Genomic DNA, 15,371 nt, shown 5'->3' with positions numbered 1-15,371 from the left:
TACTCGCGCTTACTTGCTTGCACATGAAAATGTCTGGGAAGGCAAACAAGAACTGATCACAGGTTACATTAGGGAAAAGGAACCGGGTGGACAGAGCACAGCTGTGAGAGGGGATTTTTCACTGCATGGATGTTGTATCCGTGATTTTAAACTACGAGATTGTACCACTTACATAAAAAGTAAATGAATTTAAGAATAAATGATAGGGGCGCCTGGGTGGCTCAGTGGGTTAAAGCCGCTGCCTTCGGCTCAGGTCATGATCCCAGCGTCCTGGGATCAAGCCCCACATCGGGCTCTCTGCTCAGCAGGGAGCCTGCTTCTCCCTCTCTCTTTCTGCCTGCCTCTCTGCCTACTTGTGATCTCTGTCTGTCAAATAAATAAATAAAATCTTAAAAAAATATAAAATTAAAAAAAAAGAATAAATGATAATATTAAGGCCCTAAGTACACCCACAGATCGGGCAGGAAAACCAAGTGAACACCGTAAAACCACGGGCCATTGTGGTCAGGTGTCGAGCAACAACGGTGACTTTGTGGTGAGGCTGTCTCCTACAGCGCTGCTAACAGTGGTAAGGACAGATGTCCCATGCCTGCCCGGCCCCTCCCCGCACTGCCCCGCCGCGCTCGCCACACTGGCTGCGCTCGCCGTGCTCATCACACTCGTCGTACCAAGTCCACACCCAGCTTTCAGAAGGGGAGGCTGGAAGAAGGAGGCACACGGCTGGACTCATGATCTCGACCCACTCACCTAGGGACATGTTCGTTCCAGTCAACAAATATTTATCGAGTGTCTACTAAGTACCAGATAATGGGATGTTAGTAACCCAGCTCTCCAAAAACAAAAATTAAAAAGCTCTGATTTTTTTTTTTTAAGTAGGCTCCATACCCAATGTGGGGCTTGAACTAACAACGCTGAGATCACGAGCTGCACCCTCCACCAACCGAGCCAGCCAGATGCCCCAGAAAGCCCTGATTTAGAGCCCGTGCCCATGACTGTGGTGTAAACACTTGCAGCACAGTCCTGTCAGCTACATGACGTCACTGAACGTGGAACTGGGAAGAGACAGGTACGACTAGTTCTCGCAAGCCAGTACAAGCCCGCCCAGCACAAGCTGGCTCGGGGACACCATCAGACAGTGAGCAGAACACACAGACTCCATGTTCGGGAGGACACAGTAGAATAATGAACAGTGGCTGAGGGTTTACTCTACGCCGAATCAAATTCTAACAACTCCACTATTATAAACTATTATCACCAAAACCCCTAAAAGGTAAGTTTTGTCATAATATCACATCATAAAGATGACATAATCTCGCAGTGGGACTGGAACAGTGAAGCCAACACACGGTACTGTAATCAGTCATCGACAGTGGGGCAGGTGCAGGTCTGATGAGCTCGGCTTCGGCTCTGCCCGCCTGGACAAGGTAGTCAATAAACACAGAAGCTGCGTGCCCCTCCGTTCACCTGTCCCGAGGGGGAAGCCCCTGAAATCTTGGGATTTCTGGTGAAAGCTACAACTACCCCAGTACAGGTGTTTTCAGTTGTTGGCAAGGATTTGTGTTTATCTCCCGGAGGCCATCGTTCCACCGGTTTCTGGCTTCCATGGTCGATATTGAGAAGTCAGCCATCAGTCTAAATGTTGCAACTTTTTTTTTTTTTGAGATTTTATTTCTTTATTTATTTTGAGAGAGTGTGCATGGGGAGGGACAGAGGAAGAGGGAGAGAGAGAATCTCAAGCAGACTCCTGCTGAGTGCTGAGCCCAATATGGGGCTCAATCTCACGACCCTGAGATCATGACCTGAGCCAAAACCAAGAGTCGGATGCTTAACCGACTGAGCCACCCAGGTGCCCCTAAATGTTGCCACTTTTAAAGACATCAGTTTTATTCTCTAACCCCTTAAAAACATCTTCCTCTGTAAATATCTCAATATGTATCTCTAAGGAATAACTATTTCTAACATAACCACAGTACTGTTATCATAGCCATAGTATTAACAGTGTATCACTCTTTTTTTTAAAGATTTTATTTATTTATTTGACAGAGATCACAAGTAGGCAGAGAGGCAAGCAGAGAGAGAGAGGAAGGGAAGCAGGCTCCGTGCCAAGCAGAGAGCCTGATTCGGGGCTCGATCCCAGGACCCTGGGATCACGACCTGAGCCGAAGGCAGAGGCTTTAACCCACTGAGCCACCCAGGCGCCCCAACAGTGTATCACTCTTATCAACAATTCCCAATATCCAGAGTTCAAATTTCTAATTGACTCACAAATGCCATATGCTTTTTAAAGTTTTAGCAATTTATTTGTTTGAATCAGTATCCATAAAGGCCACATATTATGATTGCATGATATGTTTTTTTAAAATCTCTTAATCTGGGGGGCCTGGATGGTTCAGTTGGTTAAGCGTCCCACTCTTGGTTTCGGCTCAGGGCATGATCTCAGAATCCGGGGAATCAAGCAGCACGGCAGGGTCCTCACTCTGCTCAGAGTCTGCTTGGAAATCTCTCCCTCTGCCCCTCCCCCTGCTCGGCATCTTTCTCTCTCATTCTCTCAAGTAAATAAATAAAAATCTTTTAAAAATAAAATCTCTTAATCTATAGGTTCCCGATACACACACGCATATGTGCATATTCCTCGATATCTTTCACCAGTTCTGTAGTTTTCCTCAAATAGATTTTGTGTACATTTTGTAGATCGACACCTAAGTATTTCACTTTGGAGAATGCTAATGTAAATGGTAATGTGTTTTTAATTTCAGATTTCACTTGTTCATTGCCAGTATGTGGAAAAGCAACTGGCTTTTGTATATTAACCTTATCTTCTGCAACTTTTCTATAATCCCCTATTAGTTATAGAATTTTTTTTAACTATCTCCATGCCCAGTAGGAAGCCCAAGCAGGACTCGGCCTCACGCCCCTGAGATCATGATCTGAGCCAAAATCAAGAGTCAGAGGCGTAACCGGCTGAGCCCTCCGGGCACACCCACAGTAACTGATTTTTGAATGTTGAAGCAAACTAACATACCTCATATAATTCCCACCTGGTTGTGGTGTATAGTTCTTTTTACACATTGTTGAATCTGATTTGCTAATATTTTGTTGAGGATGTCTGTAATTATGTTTACGAAAGACATCGGTCTGCAGTATTCTCATTATTGTCTGTCTGACTGTGAGCGTCAGATTGGCCTCCTAGAATGACTTACAAAGTATTTCCTCTGCTTCTCCCTTCTGGAAGAGATTAAAGACAATTGGAATAATTTTTTTTTCATAAATGTGTGGTAGAATTCACCAGGGAACAAATCTGTGCATGGTGCTTTCTGTTTTGAAGGGTTATTAATTTTTAGTTCAATTAAAAAAAAAAAAAAGACATGGCCCTATTCAGATTGTGCATTTATTCCTGTGTGAGTTTTGGTAGATTACACCTTTCAAGGAGTTTTTCCACTTGGTCTAGCTTATCAAATATGTGGGCATAGAACTATTCATAGTAGTCCCTTATTACCTTTTTTTAAAAGATTTTTTTAAAGATTTTATTTATTTATTTCACAGACAGAGAGATCACAAGTAGACAGAGAGGCAGGCAGAGAGAGGTGGGAAGCAGGCTCCCCGTGAGCAGAGAGCCTGATGCAGGACTCGATTCCAGGACCCTGGGATCATGATCTGAGCCAAAGGCAGAGTCCTTAACCCACTGAGCCACCCAGGTGCCCCTTTTAAAAGATTTTATTTATTTGAGAGAGAGAAGGAGCACAAGCAGTGGGGAGGGACAGAAGGAGAGAAGCAAGCAGACCCCCTGCTGAGCAGGGAGCCCCATGCATAATGCAAATGGGGCTGGATCCCAGGACCCCGAAATCGTGACTTGAGCTGAAACCAGAGCTTAACTGACTGAGCCACCCAGGTGCCCCTATTACCCTTTGAATGTCCACGAGTTCTGTAGTGATGCCCCTCTTTCTTTTCCAGTATTAGTAACTTGTGTCATCGCTCCTTTTCTTAGTTAGCCTGGTTAAGGGCTTATCAATTTTATCAATCATTTCAAAGAACCAGACTTTGGGTTTATTTTCTCTACTCATTTCTTATTTTCAATTTCATTATTCTGTTGTGATTTTTATCATTTCTGTTCTTTGGCTCACTTTGGATTTAATTTGCTCGTCTTTTTCTGTTTTCCTGAGGTGGAAACTTAGATTATTGGTTTTAGATCTTCTTTTCTTAAAAAATGTATTAAATGCTATAAATTTCTCTTGAAGCACTGTTTTTGCTGCATTCTGCAAATCTTGATGAATTGTATTTTTATTTAATTCAGAATATTTTAAAGTTTATCTTCAGATTTCTACTTCGATCTGTTACTTAGAAGCACAGTTAAATTTCCAAGTTTTGGGAGACTTTCTGGCTACCTTTCAATTATTGGTTTCTAATTTAATTTCATTGAGGTCTAAGAACAAACATTGTATGATTTCTGCCCTTTAAAAACTTGTTGAGGGGTTCCTGGGTGGCTCAGTGGGTTAAGCCTCTGCCTTCGGATCGGGTCATGATCTCAGGGTCCTGGGATCGAGCCCCGCATCGGGCTCTCTGCTCAGCGGGGAGCCTGCTTCCCTCTCTCTCTCTGCCTGCCTCTCTGCCTACTTGTGATCTCCCTCTCTGTGTCAAATAAATAAAATCTTAAAAAAAAAAAAAACTTGTTGAAGTGTGTCTCATGGCTCAGAATGTGGTCTACCTTGGTGAATGTCTCATGTGAGCTTGAGAAGAATGTGGAATATGTTGTTCCTGGGTGAAGTAGTCTATGCATGTCCATTATATCCAGCTGGCTGGTGGTGCTCTTAAGTTCAACTACGTCCTTACTGATTTTCTGCCTGCTCGATCTGTCCACCTGTGACAGAGGAGTGTAAAGTCTTCAGCTATAATAGTGAATGAATTTTATTTCTCTTTGTGGTTCTATCAGCTTTTGCCTTATGTGTTTTGACACTATGTTGTTGGATGCATACATGTAAGGAATATTATGTCTTTGTGGAATACTGAGTCCTTTATCATTACGTAATACCCCTCTTGAGCTCCGATAACTTTCCTGGCTCTGAAGTCTGCTTTGTCTGAAATGAATACAGCTACTCCTTCTTTCTTTTGGTTAGTGTTAGCATGGCATATCTCTCCCCATCTTTCTTTTTTTTTTTTTTTTAATAAAAAAATTGACCTTGTAGTTAAGAACTGTCCCACAGTGAAAATCCAAGGCCCAAATAACTTCATTGGGGTAGTGTATAAAACATTTAAAGAAGAAGTAATGCCAATTCCACACAAACTCTTTCAGAAAATTGAAGAGGAAGAAATTCTTCCCAACTCATTCTATGAAGCCAACATTACTCAAAACCAGATGGGATATTATAAGAAAAGAAAGGCATAGACTAATGTCTTTCATGAACGTAAGATATAACAGTTCTTAATAAAATTGTAGCCAACCAAATCAAGTAGTAAATAAAAAGTTAACATCACAACCAGGTGGGGTTTATCCCGGAAATTCAAGGCTGGTTCAATCTTGAAAATCCACAATATGAAGCAACTACAAAAGAAAAACCATATGATCCTCCTTATCAATCCAGAAAAAGAATTTGATAAGCTATAAACATCTACTCTTGATCTTAAAACTAAAAAACGAAACAAAACAACCGTCAGCGCACTAGGAGTAGATGGGGACTTCCGCAATCTGACAGAAGAGCACTTATGAAAAACCTACAAATATCACCGTATTTAGCAGTATAAAAACAAACGCTTTCCTCCGAAGATCAGAAACAAACAGGGAGGTGCGCTCTTCCTAGTCCAATCAACACTGCACTGGAGGTTCTAGCTGGTGCAATTAGACAAGAAAAAAGAAATACAAGGAAGACGCACTGGAAAAGAGAGAGTGAAATCGTCTTTATTCTCAGACAAGATGCTCACCGAGACAGGAAACCTGACGGAATCAATGAATACCTACTAGAGCCACTAGAGTGGTTTGGGGAAGATCATAGGATGTAAGATCAATAGACCAAAAATGCTGTATTTCTATGTATTCGCAGGAAGCAAGAAGACACTGAAATTTCAGAGGCACCGGCTGGGTCAGTCATGTGACTCTTGAGCTCGGGGTCAAGAGTTCGAGCCGCACGTCAGATACAGAGATTACTTACACAAATAAAACATAGATTAAATAAAAAGAAATTGAGGGGCGCCTGGGTGGCTCAGTGGGTTAAGCCTCTGCCTTCGGCTCAGGTCATGGTCCCAGGGTCCTGGGATCGAGCCCCACATCGGGCTCTCTGCTCCGCGGGGAGTCTGCTTCCCCCTCTCTCTCTGCCTGCTGCTCTGCCTACTTGTGATCTCTGTCTGTCAAATAATAAATAAAATCTTTAGAAAAAAAAAATTGAAATTTCAAAAATACCATTCAGCAATAAATTGGTACAATCAACAACATAGATGAACCTGAAAATATGCTGAGCAGAAGAAGTCACACAGAAAAGAATACCTACTGTATGATTTTATTTATATAAAATTCTAAAAAATGCAAAGTAATCTACGAGAACAAAAAGCAGATCTGTGATTGCCCAGGAGCGAGGAGGGGTAAGGGGGTCCAGTGGGAAGGAGTAGAAGGGAAGAACCAGAAATGAGCAAAAGGAAACTTCAAGGTCATAAATATATTCATCATCTTTATTGTGGTGATTGTTTCATGTGTCTGTAAGTGTCAAAACTTACCAAGTTGCACATTTTAAGCATGAAAAAAATTATTATATGTCAATAACTTTTTTTTAAATTTAAGAACATAGTTCTGCTTTTAAAGCAAGCTTTGGGTTTTTAAAAATTATCTTCCCCCTTGGCATCTCACCTTTTTTGGAGCTCACTTTTGATCCTAGGAAATTTTTCTGATTCAGAGGGAAAAAAATAACACACATACACACCCAACTTCCCAAAATATTAGCCTTCCATCTAAAACCGGTTTTCTTTCACACGTTTTCCTTTACAAGGTGTCTCGGCACCTTCCCTGTTATCCAGTTCGTCTCAGCTCCCAGGGGTGTCGCTGGGAGAGAGCTGGTTTCCAAGGTCACCACAGACAGTGAGGCACCAAGCCTGGGAGGCTGGACCCCGCAGGCAATGCTGACCTCCCTTCAGGGGGAGGTAAGGTGAGAAGCCCCTTCTCCACCAAATGCCTCGAGAGCTCCACGAGCGACGAGGGAGCAAGTTTCTGGGCTCACGTCGCAAGGGCCCGAGAGCGGAGGGCACTCGGGTAAGATCTGTCGGTCACCGCCCCGTGGGCCAGAGCGCCGGGCCGGGCGCGTCTCCGAGGCCCGCAGCACCCTCGCCCCGCTCATCGCTGTGAGCCTGTGCTCCGTCCTCCCGAGAAGCTCCTGCCTCTGCCGTGGTCTTTGGTTTTCCTTCTCCCTCCGGCGCTCGCTCGGTGCCTGCAACATCGACGCGGGCCAGGGGACAGGGAAGCGGACTCTGGAGCCAGACCGCCGGGGCTCCAGCTCTGTGACCCGAAGCAGGACTTCTTACCTCTCCGGGCCTCGGTTTCCCACCTGAGCACAGGGGTAAGACTTACCGCCCCAAAAGGTGGCTGGAGAGGACGCGGGGCTCAGTGGCGGCAGCTTGTCCGGAGCAAAGCACCCGACGGGTTCGGGTGTTGCTATTCCTTCGTATTAAAACACTACTGGGAGCGCATCAGGTGGAAGGAACAGAACATTCTGAGTGACGGTGAGATGATCTCCGCCACACTGGCTACCCAGGAGCGTTCTAGAGAAACCGAGATGGGCTGCAAGCTAACTCTCAGCCTCAGGGCTAACAATACCTCAATGAAGCAAGCCCCTCCGCACCCCCTTTCAAATGGACACAGGGTGAAGCGGGAGAGAAGTCTGCAGTACAGGGGGGCACCCTGCCTTCCGCCGTGATGTCGTCCTGCTAGGCCTGCCCCCACCCGTGCTCCAGAAGGAGAATGGCCTAACCTGGGGCCGACACTCTCGGGGCCACACCGGGTCGGGCCTGGGGCCGTTTCTCTAGAAGTCACGCTCCAAGCACCTGGAGCTTCTGGATCGCTTCTCTCCCTCAGCCGTCCAGTTAAATATTCAGTTTCTAGAAGCCCTCCCACAAGCGGAAGCTGACACACCTGTGGTTTCCTTTGCTTCTCACACCTAAAAATGAGGAGGTACGAATTCTTGCTCCAAACCATTCATTAATGAAATTTCATGCAAATCACCTGTAACCCACCTGTGGTACAGTTTCCTCAAGCGTAAACGAACGGACAGGACAGGACAACCAGCGTCCTCCTATCCCATAGGATGCTGGGCAGAGACAAGGACTCATCTATTAATAGAGTTCTGTGGGGAAAGGTTCTAGGGACCATGTCATTCAGGACATCACTTCTTCCTGCTTATCCCGATTTTTCTGTCCAGCAGAGTTCACGGAGCCCACGCCTGATGCTCAGTCCTCACAACCTGCGCACAGCGTCCCAGACCTTAAAAGGGACCCACCCCACCCTACCCCCCGCCAAACTCACTTCTTTGGACTCCTGATCTAGATCTTTCCAGTAACCAACCCCTGCTTCCAGCTTCCTACCATACAGTCCGTCTTGGGCCTAATCTCATAATCTACGTCTTTTTTCTAAACCAAGGCTTACAATCTGCCTCAGCGGTCGGTTCACTTCAGGGAACTCGATCCCGCTAAAGCCACCCCCCGCCCCCCAGTCCCATAGACTTCAGAGAGGAGGAGACAAAGAGATGCTCAGGTGTGTACCAGGAAGGCATTCAAGAATGCGTGCACGGTGGTATTTAACGAGAGCAAAAATAACCGTCTAAGCTTTACTAATAATACCCGTCTTTGACATAGGGGCCACCTAGCAGCCCCTCTAGGGGTCCCTGCCTCAGAAGGCATCCGTCCCGGGCCATGAGGGAAATGTTTCCAAGAATCAGCCGTCATGCCACACGCGGTTCAGACATTCACTTTCTTTATAATGTGATGCCATCCGCCAGACAAAAACGAGCCTGTTAATTGCTACAAACTTGACAATTCTTAGTAAAGACAGAGAGAATGACCATGAAAATCCTTGCTCTGCAGAGCCTGACTGCTTATCTCCAGGGAAAGGCCCAACAAGAGATATCAAACATAGAGGAGATACACACTCTTACTGTACAAGTCCCGGGCTGAGGATTAGCTGGGAAGAGGGTCCCGGCCTGTATTTCCAAAAACAACCGCCATCCACTTAATCTGTTCCTTCAAAATGAAATCGACAGCCTACTAACGAGTGAGAAAGCCATGGCTTTTCTAAGGGAAAGTCATGCCCATGGAAAAAACATTTGAAAATGTATGACTACAGATGCTTCCAATATTGTGATTTTGAAAATGTATGTATCAAAAGCAATGTGTGTCACCTGTAAGGCTTTTTAAAAAAATTTTTTATGAGTAAACTCTACGCCCAGGGTGGGGCTCGAACTCACAACCCCGAGATCATGAGCCACCTGCTCTACCGAGAGAGCCTGGCAGGTGTCCCATCAGCTGTTAAAAGTTTTGCCTGCATGCGTGAGAAACTAAGAAACAGAATTTTAAAATCTGTTTTAAAAACCTAAATAGAGGGGTGCCTGGGTGGCTCAGTGGTTAAGCCTCTGCCTTCAGCTCAGATCATGATCTTGGGGTCCTGGGATCAAGTCCCACATCAGGCTCCCTGCTCAGCATGCAGGGAGTCTGCTTCCCCCCTCTCTCTGCCTGCCTCTCTGCCTACTTGTGATCTCTCTCTCTCTCTCAAATGAATAAATATTTTTTAGAAAAATAAATAACATAACATTAAAAAAATACTAAATGGAATTTCTTAGGTTTGAGCCCATCTGTTAAAATTATAAAATGCGGGGCACCTGGTTAAGGCAGCCGGTTAAGCCTCTGCCTTCAGCTCGGGTCATGATCCCAGATCCCCGTGCTCTCTCTCTGTCTCTCTGTCAAATAAATAAAATCTTTTTTGAAAAATCATAAGATGCAACACCTTCCAACCATTCAAGGACTAATTGACTTAAAATGTTCATTTACCCAATGAATTTCAATTAAAACCTTCGCATCGTGGCGAACGGACTGGAAAATGAATGTCCTGCTTTAATAAAGGCCGTGGAGGACGCACTTCTTCCGCTGTAACCTGCCGTGGACAAGGATCTCTTCCAGTCGTGACAGCCCGTTACGTGCACTGAAGGGTAGGAATTTAAAAATGTACTTCGTCTTCGTTTTGATCTGTTCCTATTCCAGGGCATGTTTTATAAAATATGTTATAAAACGGGTGTGTGTCATTATTTTAAAACACCGCATCTCTTCAGAAAGCCCGGCGTGTGTTTGGTGACCGCGGCTTGGTCTACCCCGAGGAGCGCCCACACCCGGGAGCGCCCTGCTGGCAGGTGCGTGGGGAGGAACCAGACAATGGGACGGTAGCGATCCGGGCTGCGGTGCTTCGGACACCGGCAGACCCCGCGCCTTTGGAAGTCCTGACCTAGGAGGTGGGGGAGGTGGGGGCCGGCAGTGGGTCTCTCCTTCACTGGCCAGCTTGTAACTGGTATAATTTAGGGAAGCTCCTGATTATTCCAAGGATCAACCCATGCTTATCAGTTTTCTCCCCTCTTGCAATTTGCAAACCCGCCCCCCAACACTGCTGGGGTCCCCGGCTCCCTCCACAGGAGCTCCAGGATGTGTGCGGGTCTGGGCCCAGGCGACGGTGCCTGCATGTCCCCCAGGAGCAATCCCGCCGGAGAGGGAGGGGAGGACACAGCCAACACGTGGGCAGGAACACCAAGTCCGTCCCCAGCCCTAAGGAAAAACTTTCCTTTTCATCTTCCTTGTTTTTAACTGCGACTTCAGGGACCTTCAGACGAGCGCGTTACCTGCAAACGTTTGGGAACTGTGCGTCCCTGAAACCAGAATCGGCCCCGAGAGGCCCTCCCCCGGGTTCAAAAGCACCACGCCGGGGGCAGCACGGCGCCCGGGAGCGCAGCGGCCGCGGCCACGGCCCTCTGCCCGCACGGTGGGCGCGCGGCGGCCGCGCGGGGCCGCAGACGCCGGGGCCGGTTTCCGGAGCCCCCGGCACCCAGGAGGGAGGCCGCACGCGGTTCTGGACACGAAGACGAGGACGGAGGTGGACGGCGGGTGAGCCGCGGCGGGGGCGGGGCGGGAGAGAGGCGCGCCCGCGGGCAGGGGGCCGGGCGGCGGGGGGCGGGGGACCTGCGAAGGGGCGCGAAGTGGGGAAGCGGCCCGGGGCCGAGGAAGGGGGAGCGGCGGGGGCGGCGCGGGCTGCCTCGGCGAGCCGGGGCCGGAGCCGGGGCGGCCGGCGGGCCGGGCCGCGCAAGCCCGGGGATCCCGCCGCGCCCCCGGCCGGCTAGGCCGCACCGAGGGAGGGCGGCGCGCGGGGGGCTGCGGGCCGCGGGAGGAGGGGGAGGGGCCGGGGGCGGGGCCGGAGGGGGGAAGGGCCGGGGGAGGGCCCGGCGAGGGGGAGGGCCGTGTCGGGAGAGGGGGAGGGCCGGGAGGAAAGGCGGAGGGGGGCGGGGCGGGGGGAGGGGAGGGGGACGGTAGCTGGGGGGAGGGGAGGACCCGAGGCGGGGGAGGGCCGGGGCGGGCCGGGGGCGGGGCCTGCGGGCCGCGCGGCCGGAGCGGGGCCGGAGGGGGCGGCGCGGGCACGGGCGGCCGGCCGGGCCTGCGCCCCGAGGAGCGGCGCGCCGAGGGGGAAGGGCCCGGAAGGAGCCGCCGAGCCGCCTTCCGCGCGCGGGGCCGGAGCCGAGGCGGCGGCGGGCGAGCGGGCCGCGCGGGGCGGGGGGGAGCCGGGCCGGGCCGGGCCCCCGCGGGCCGGCGCGGAGGAGGCCGCGGGGCGGGCGGCGCGGGCACGCGAGCGGCGTCCGCGGTTGATGGCGGCCGGGGCGGCGGGCGGCGGGCGCGGGGCGCGGGACGCGGAGAGGCCGGGGCCCCGGCGGGCGTGAGGCGGGGGGCGCCGGGAAGGGCCCCCCGAGCTGTGGCGCAGAGGCTGTTTCTGTTGTTGTCTCGAAGGCGCGGCGGCCGCGGCGGCCCGGCGTCTGCGCTCGGTGGTCCGCCCGCCCGGCCCTCCGCCGCCCCTGCCCCGGCGCGGCCGTCGTGCTGAGCGCGGGGCGACCCCGCACGGCCCCGCACGGCCCCCGGCGCCCGGCTGCGGCAGGACAGCGGCGGGAGCGGCGTCCCGGGCATGGGCTCCGCCTGCGTCTTGCAGCGAGGACGGCCGCTTTGAAGGCGGACTCTTCTGTGACCCGCGTGAGCCCCGGCGCCGGCCTTGAACAGATTTGCGGTTGGCTTTTTGGTTTCTGAGGTCACAGTTTTTCCTCTTTTTCTTTCGGTTTTTTTCTGCGGCGGGGGAGGGGCGGGGGGCCGAGGACGGACACCATGCTGGCTGGCCCGAGGAGAGGGGAGCCTCGGTTCCCGGGGTCCTGAGGGCCCGCGGAGCGCGTCCGAGCGTCCGACCGGCCGGCCGCGAGGCCGCGAGGCCCTCCCCGCGCCTCCCCTGGAAACTGCAGCCGACTCGGCCGCGACCGGGACGTCAGAACCGCAGGATCCTGGCCGCGCGGAGACGCTGAGAAACCATGAGTGTGAGGCTGCCCCAGAGCATAGACAGGTAGGCGCGCTGGGAATGGGCTTTCCCGCACTTTCTTAACCGAAGACTGGGGGAGAGGGTGTTGCATTTGGGTGAAAGGTTGCAAAGGAGGGGTTGGGGTGGGAGCGCGGGTCTCTGGGGACAGCACCGCCATGTATGATGTGTGTTTGTGTGTCCTCGGTGCGTCTGTGTCCCTGTTCCTTGCTTTTTGAAAACGAGCGATGAACAGTGGAGCCGGGAGAGGACACAGAGGGGAAGTGCTTCCCTCAGTCTCTGACTTTTGCCCTGCTACAGGCTGAATTTGAGCCCCTAACTTGCCTGTTTAAGGGGCGGGAGGCCGCCCGGGCCTGGTCACGTGAGTCCCCAGGGTGGATTGGGACTGGCTTTAGGTGTTGAGCTGCTGGGGGAAGGGCCCTGGCAGGGGCGTGGGCCTCCACGGGCTGGTTGCTACCGAATGGTGGGGCTTGTTGGGGGGGGGGGGGGTGATTCCATTTCCAGAGCCGGGGAGGATGTTCTAGGCCTGACTGATGGGACAGAAGCACCCTTTGCACCCATAGAGGTCTGGATTTTTGCCAGTGACTGATAATAATGGCCCCCAAATGCACAGGGCGCATTAGAATTTCTTCCTCTCCAAGCTTAGGGTTTAACTTGAGACTTGCTGACCAGCGGATGCTCTAAGGTTTAATCTTCCGAACCGACCTTAATAAGCTTGACTCTGCAAGGTGGGCCTTCCCTCCGCCTAGAGCCGCAACGAGTTGTTTTGGACTGGCCTGATGGGCAGAGGTGCTCGTCCTTGGAGCTCGGGCCCAGGATCCAGCCCCCTTTACCAGCCTGGGCAGCACCGGTAGCCCCACTGTTTCCAACTTTGTGAGGTGTCTGTTTCCCCAACCTCCCCCGCCCCTTCTCTTTGAAAATCTTAGATTCTGTACATAGCCTGTACATAGCCTGACTGGATGGGTGGAGGTTAGAGGACCGAGCAAGCAGATGGAAGCCCTGGCCTGGAGACCGTGTTGCTGGAGAGGCAGGAACAGCCGGGAGCCGAGGTCTCTCCATGCTAGTTAACCTTCGATGATCCGTGGTAGTAGTAGTTTCTTTCTGGCTGTGGCACGTGGTATAAACATAATCCCTCCCGAACACTAATGTGTGGATTGCCTCCGAGTCCTGCTTGGTTGGCTCCACACCCCCACCTGGGCCCTGAGTTGTCAGTGGGCCGAAGGCAGCCAGCCACAAAGGGCATAAAACGTGTGTCCCTTCCCCTTGCCATTGGCTTCCCTGTAGCTCGCATCTTGTAAAGGGAGGCCCGAGGTGCGTCTGGGCAGGGAGGTGACATGGTCATGGGGCCACCTTCTCGTTTCATCCTGCTGGAGTTTGGGAATTAGTGCGTCTGCCTTTTGTGAGATGTGGTTGGTGAGTGATTTCTCTGAAATCAGGGATGTGAGCAGATGGAAACCCAGGTTTGGGGGTGCAGGAAGGAGGCCAGGAGGGTTCCTGGGCTGATGTGAGATGCTGCTAGGGGAGCTTGTATACCCTCACCATCTAGTGAGGTACGGCGTGGGACGTTTCTCCCCACGTGCTTTCGTGGAATGGGTCTGAAGGTGGACCGTGTTATTCCCACTATCCAGTGGGGGGTCCTTGAGGCTCTGGGAGGATACCTGGCTTGCCTTGTGCCATCTTGCTGAACTAGGGGCAGAATCTGAGCCCAAATGCAGATGATCTGACCCCTGCAGGCTCTTCTGCTTGCCCCGTGCTGGCTTAGTGGGTTTGTGTACTGGTCCTGCGGAATGTGCTTTCCGTAATCTTCTTTTGACGGCAGTGTATAACACTGTCCGGTGTTCCCTTTGCACTGGTCTTTTCAACAGTTTTGGGAACGGTGCCGTCATTTCTCTAGGAAAGCGCCCATTTCTCCTCTGGGGTACCATAGCTTTGCAGACAGAGCATTCGTCACTTCTGCCTGGTCAGAGGCTCGGGTCGCCGTCTAGATATCTTACCCACAGTGTGCTGCGTAGAGTCTAGTGGAAGGTGCCCGACAGGTGTCACAATGGGTGCGCAGTCCCGTTAGGGAGCAAGGGAAGGATAGGGCTCCCGACAGAGACCCAGGAACTATTGACACTCAACAGTAAGCCCCAGAAAGGCAGGGACTGCATCCCCTTCGCTCAGCGGTGGGCCTGCGGTGAGCATTCCATCGTACGGGACAGAATGCAGGGGTGAGCGAGCGTGTCAGCAAGTGTACATTCCTCCCCCTCCGAGTGGTCCAGCACTCCTGGCTTGGTTGCCCACATAGTCAGAGCCAGGTCCGAGACGGCCCCCTCGCTGGTGTATATTTCCTAGGGAGGAGCCACGTGCCGGAAGACGTGTGGAGAAGACGTGTGGCCCAAAGAAGCCTCTGGAATATCTCTTCAGAAGCGTCTTTAACTCCCTCTTGGGGACTGACACCTGGGTCCGTAGGATGGAGAAGTGTTTATGACGACTCTTGATGTTTCTGTACTGACACGCGGGCTCGTGCAGCTGCTCAGCCCGTCCTTCTGTCGGCGGACGGCGTGTTGCCCGTGGACGCATGTTCTCAAGATTTCTGAAAGCGTGTTTGACGCTGCAAGCAGAGAGGAGGACGCCGAGTTACTTCTGTGGGGGTGATGATGAGCTTTGCTGAGCCGTCTCTAGGCCTCGTCTCCCAGGGCAGGTGTTTCCCAGCAGGCGGGTTAGACATCTGCATCTGTAAAACTGCTGTCCTCTGTGCCGAGTCCCATAGTCCTGTGGGCCAGCGCAGACAGGGAAGCACTAGCTTCACACCAAGAGGGCC

General features: G+C 51.6%; 1 protein-coding gene across 3 annotated transcripts in view; it reads left to right on the top strand.

The window, feature by feature from the left end:
- The first annotated feature begins 11,855 nt into the window (after positions 1–11,855).
- The window catches only part of ARHGEF11 (Rho guanine nucleotide exchange factor 11), a 79,447-nt gene continuing 75,931 nt past the window's right edge, over positions 11,856–15,371 (top strand). For all 3 annotated transcript variants that reach the window (XM_080824523.1, XM_080824524.1, XM_080824522.1), the window contains exon 1: positions 11,856–12,595. In XM_080824523.1, the coding sequence (XP_080680649.1) occupies positions 12,564–12,595 (32 nt within the window). In that variant the 5' untranslated portion in view covers positions 11,856–12,563. The remainder of the gene's footprint in view (positions 12,596–15,371) is intronic.

This window comes from Martes martes (assembly GCF_963455335.1).
Source record: "Martes martes genome assembly, chromosome: 15".
In the NCBI taxonomy this organism is placed as follows: domain Eukaryota; kingdom Metazoa; phylum Chordata; class Mammalia; order Carnivora; family Mustelidae; genus Martes; species Martes martes.
Note: the sequence above shows the minus strand (reverse complement) of the source record. Positions and strands in the feature narration are given on the sequence as shown.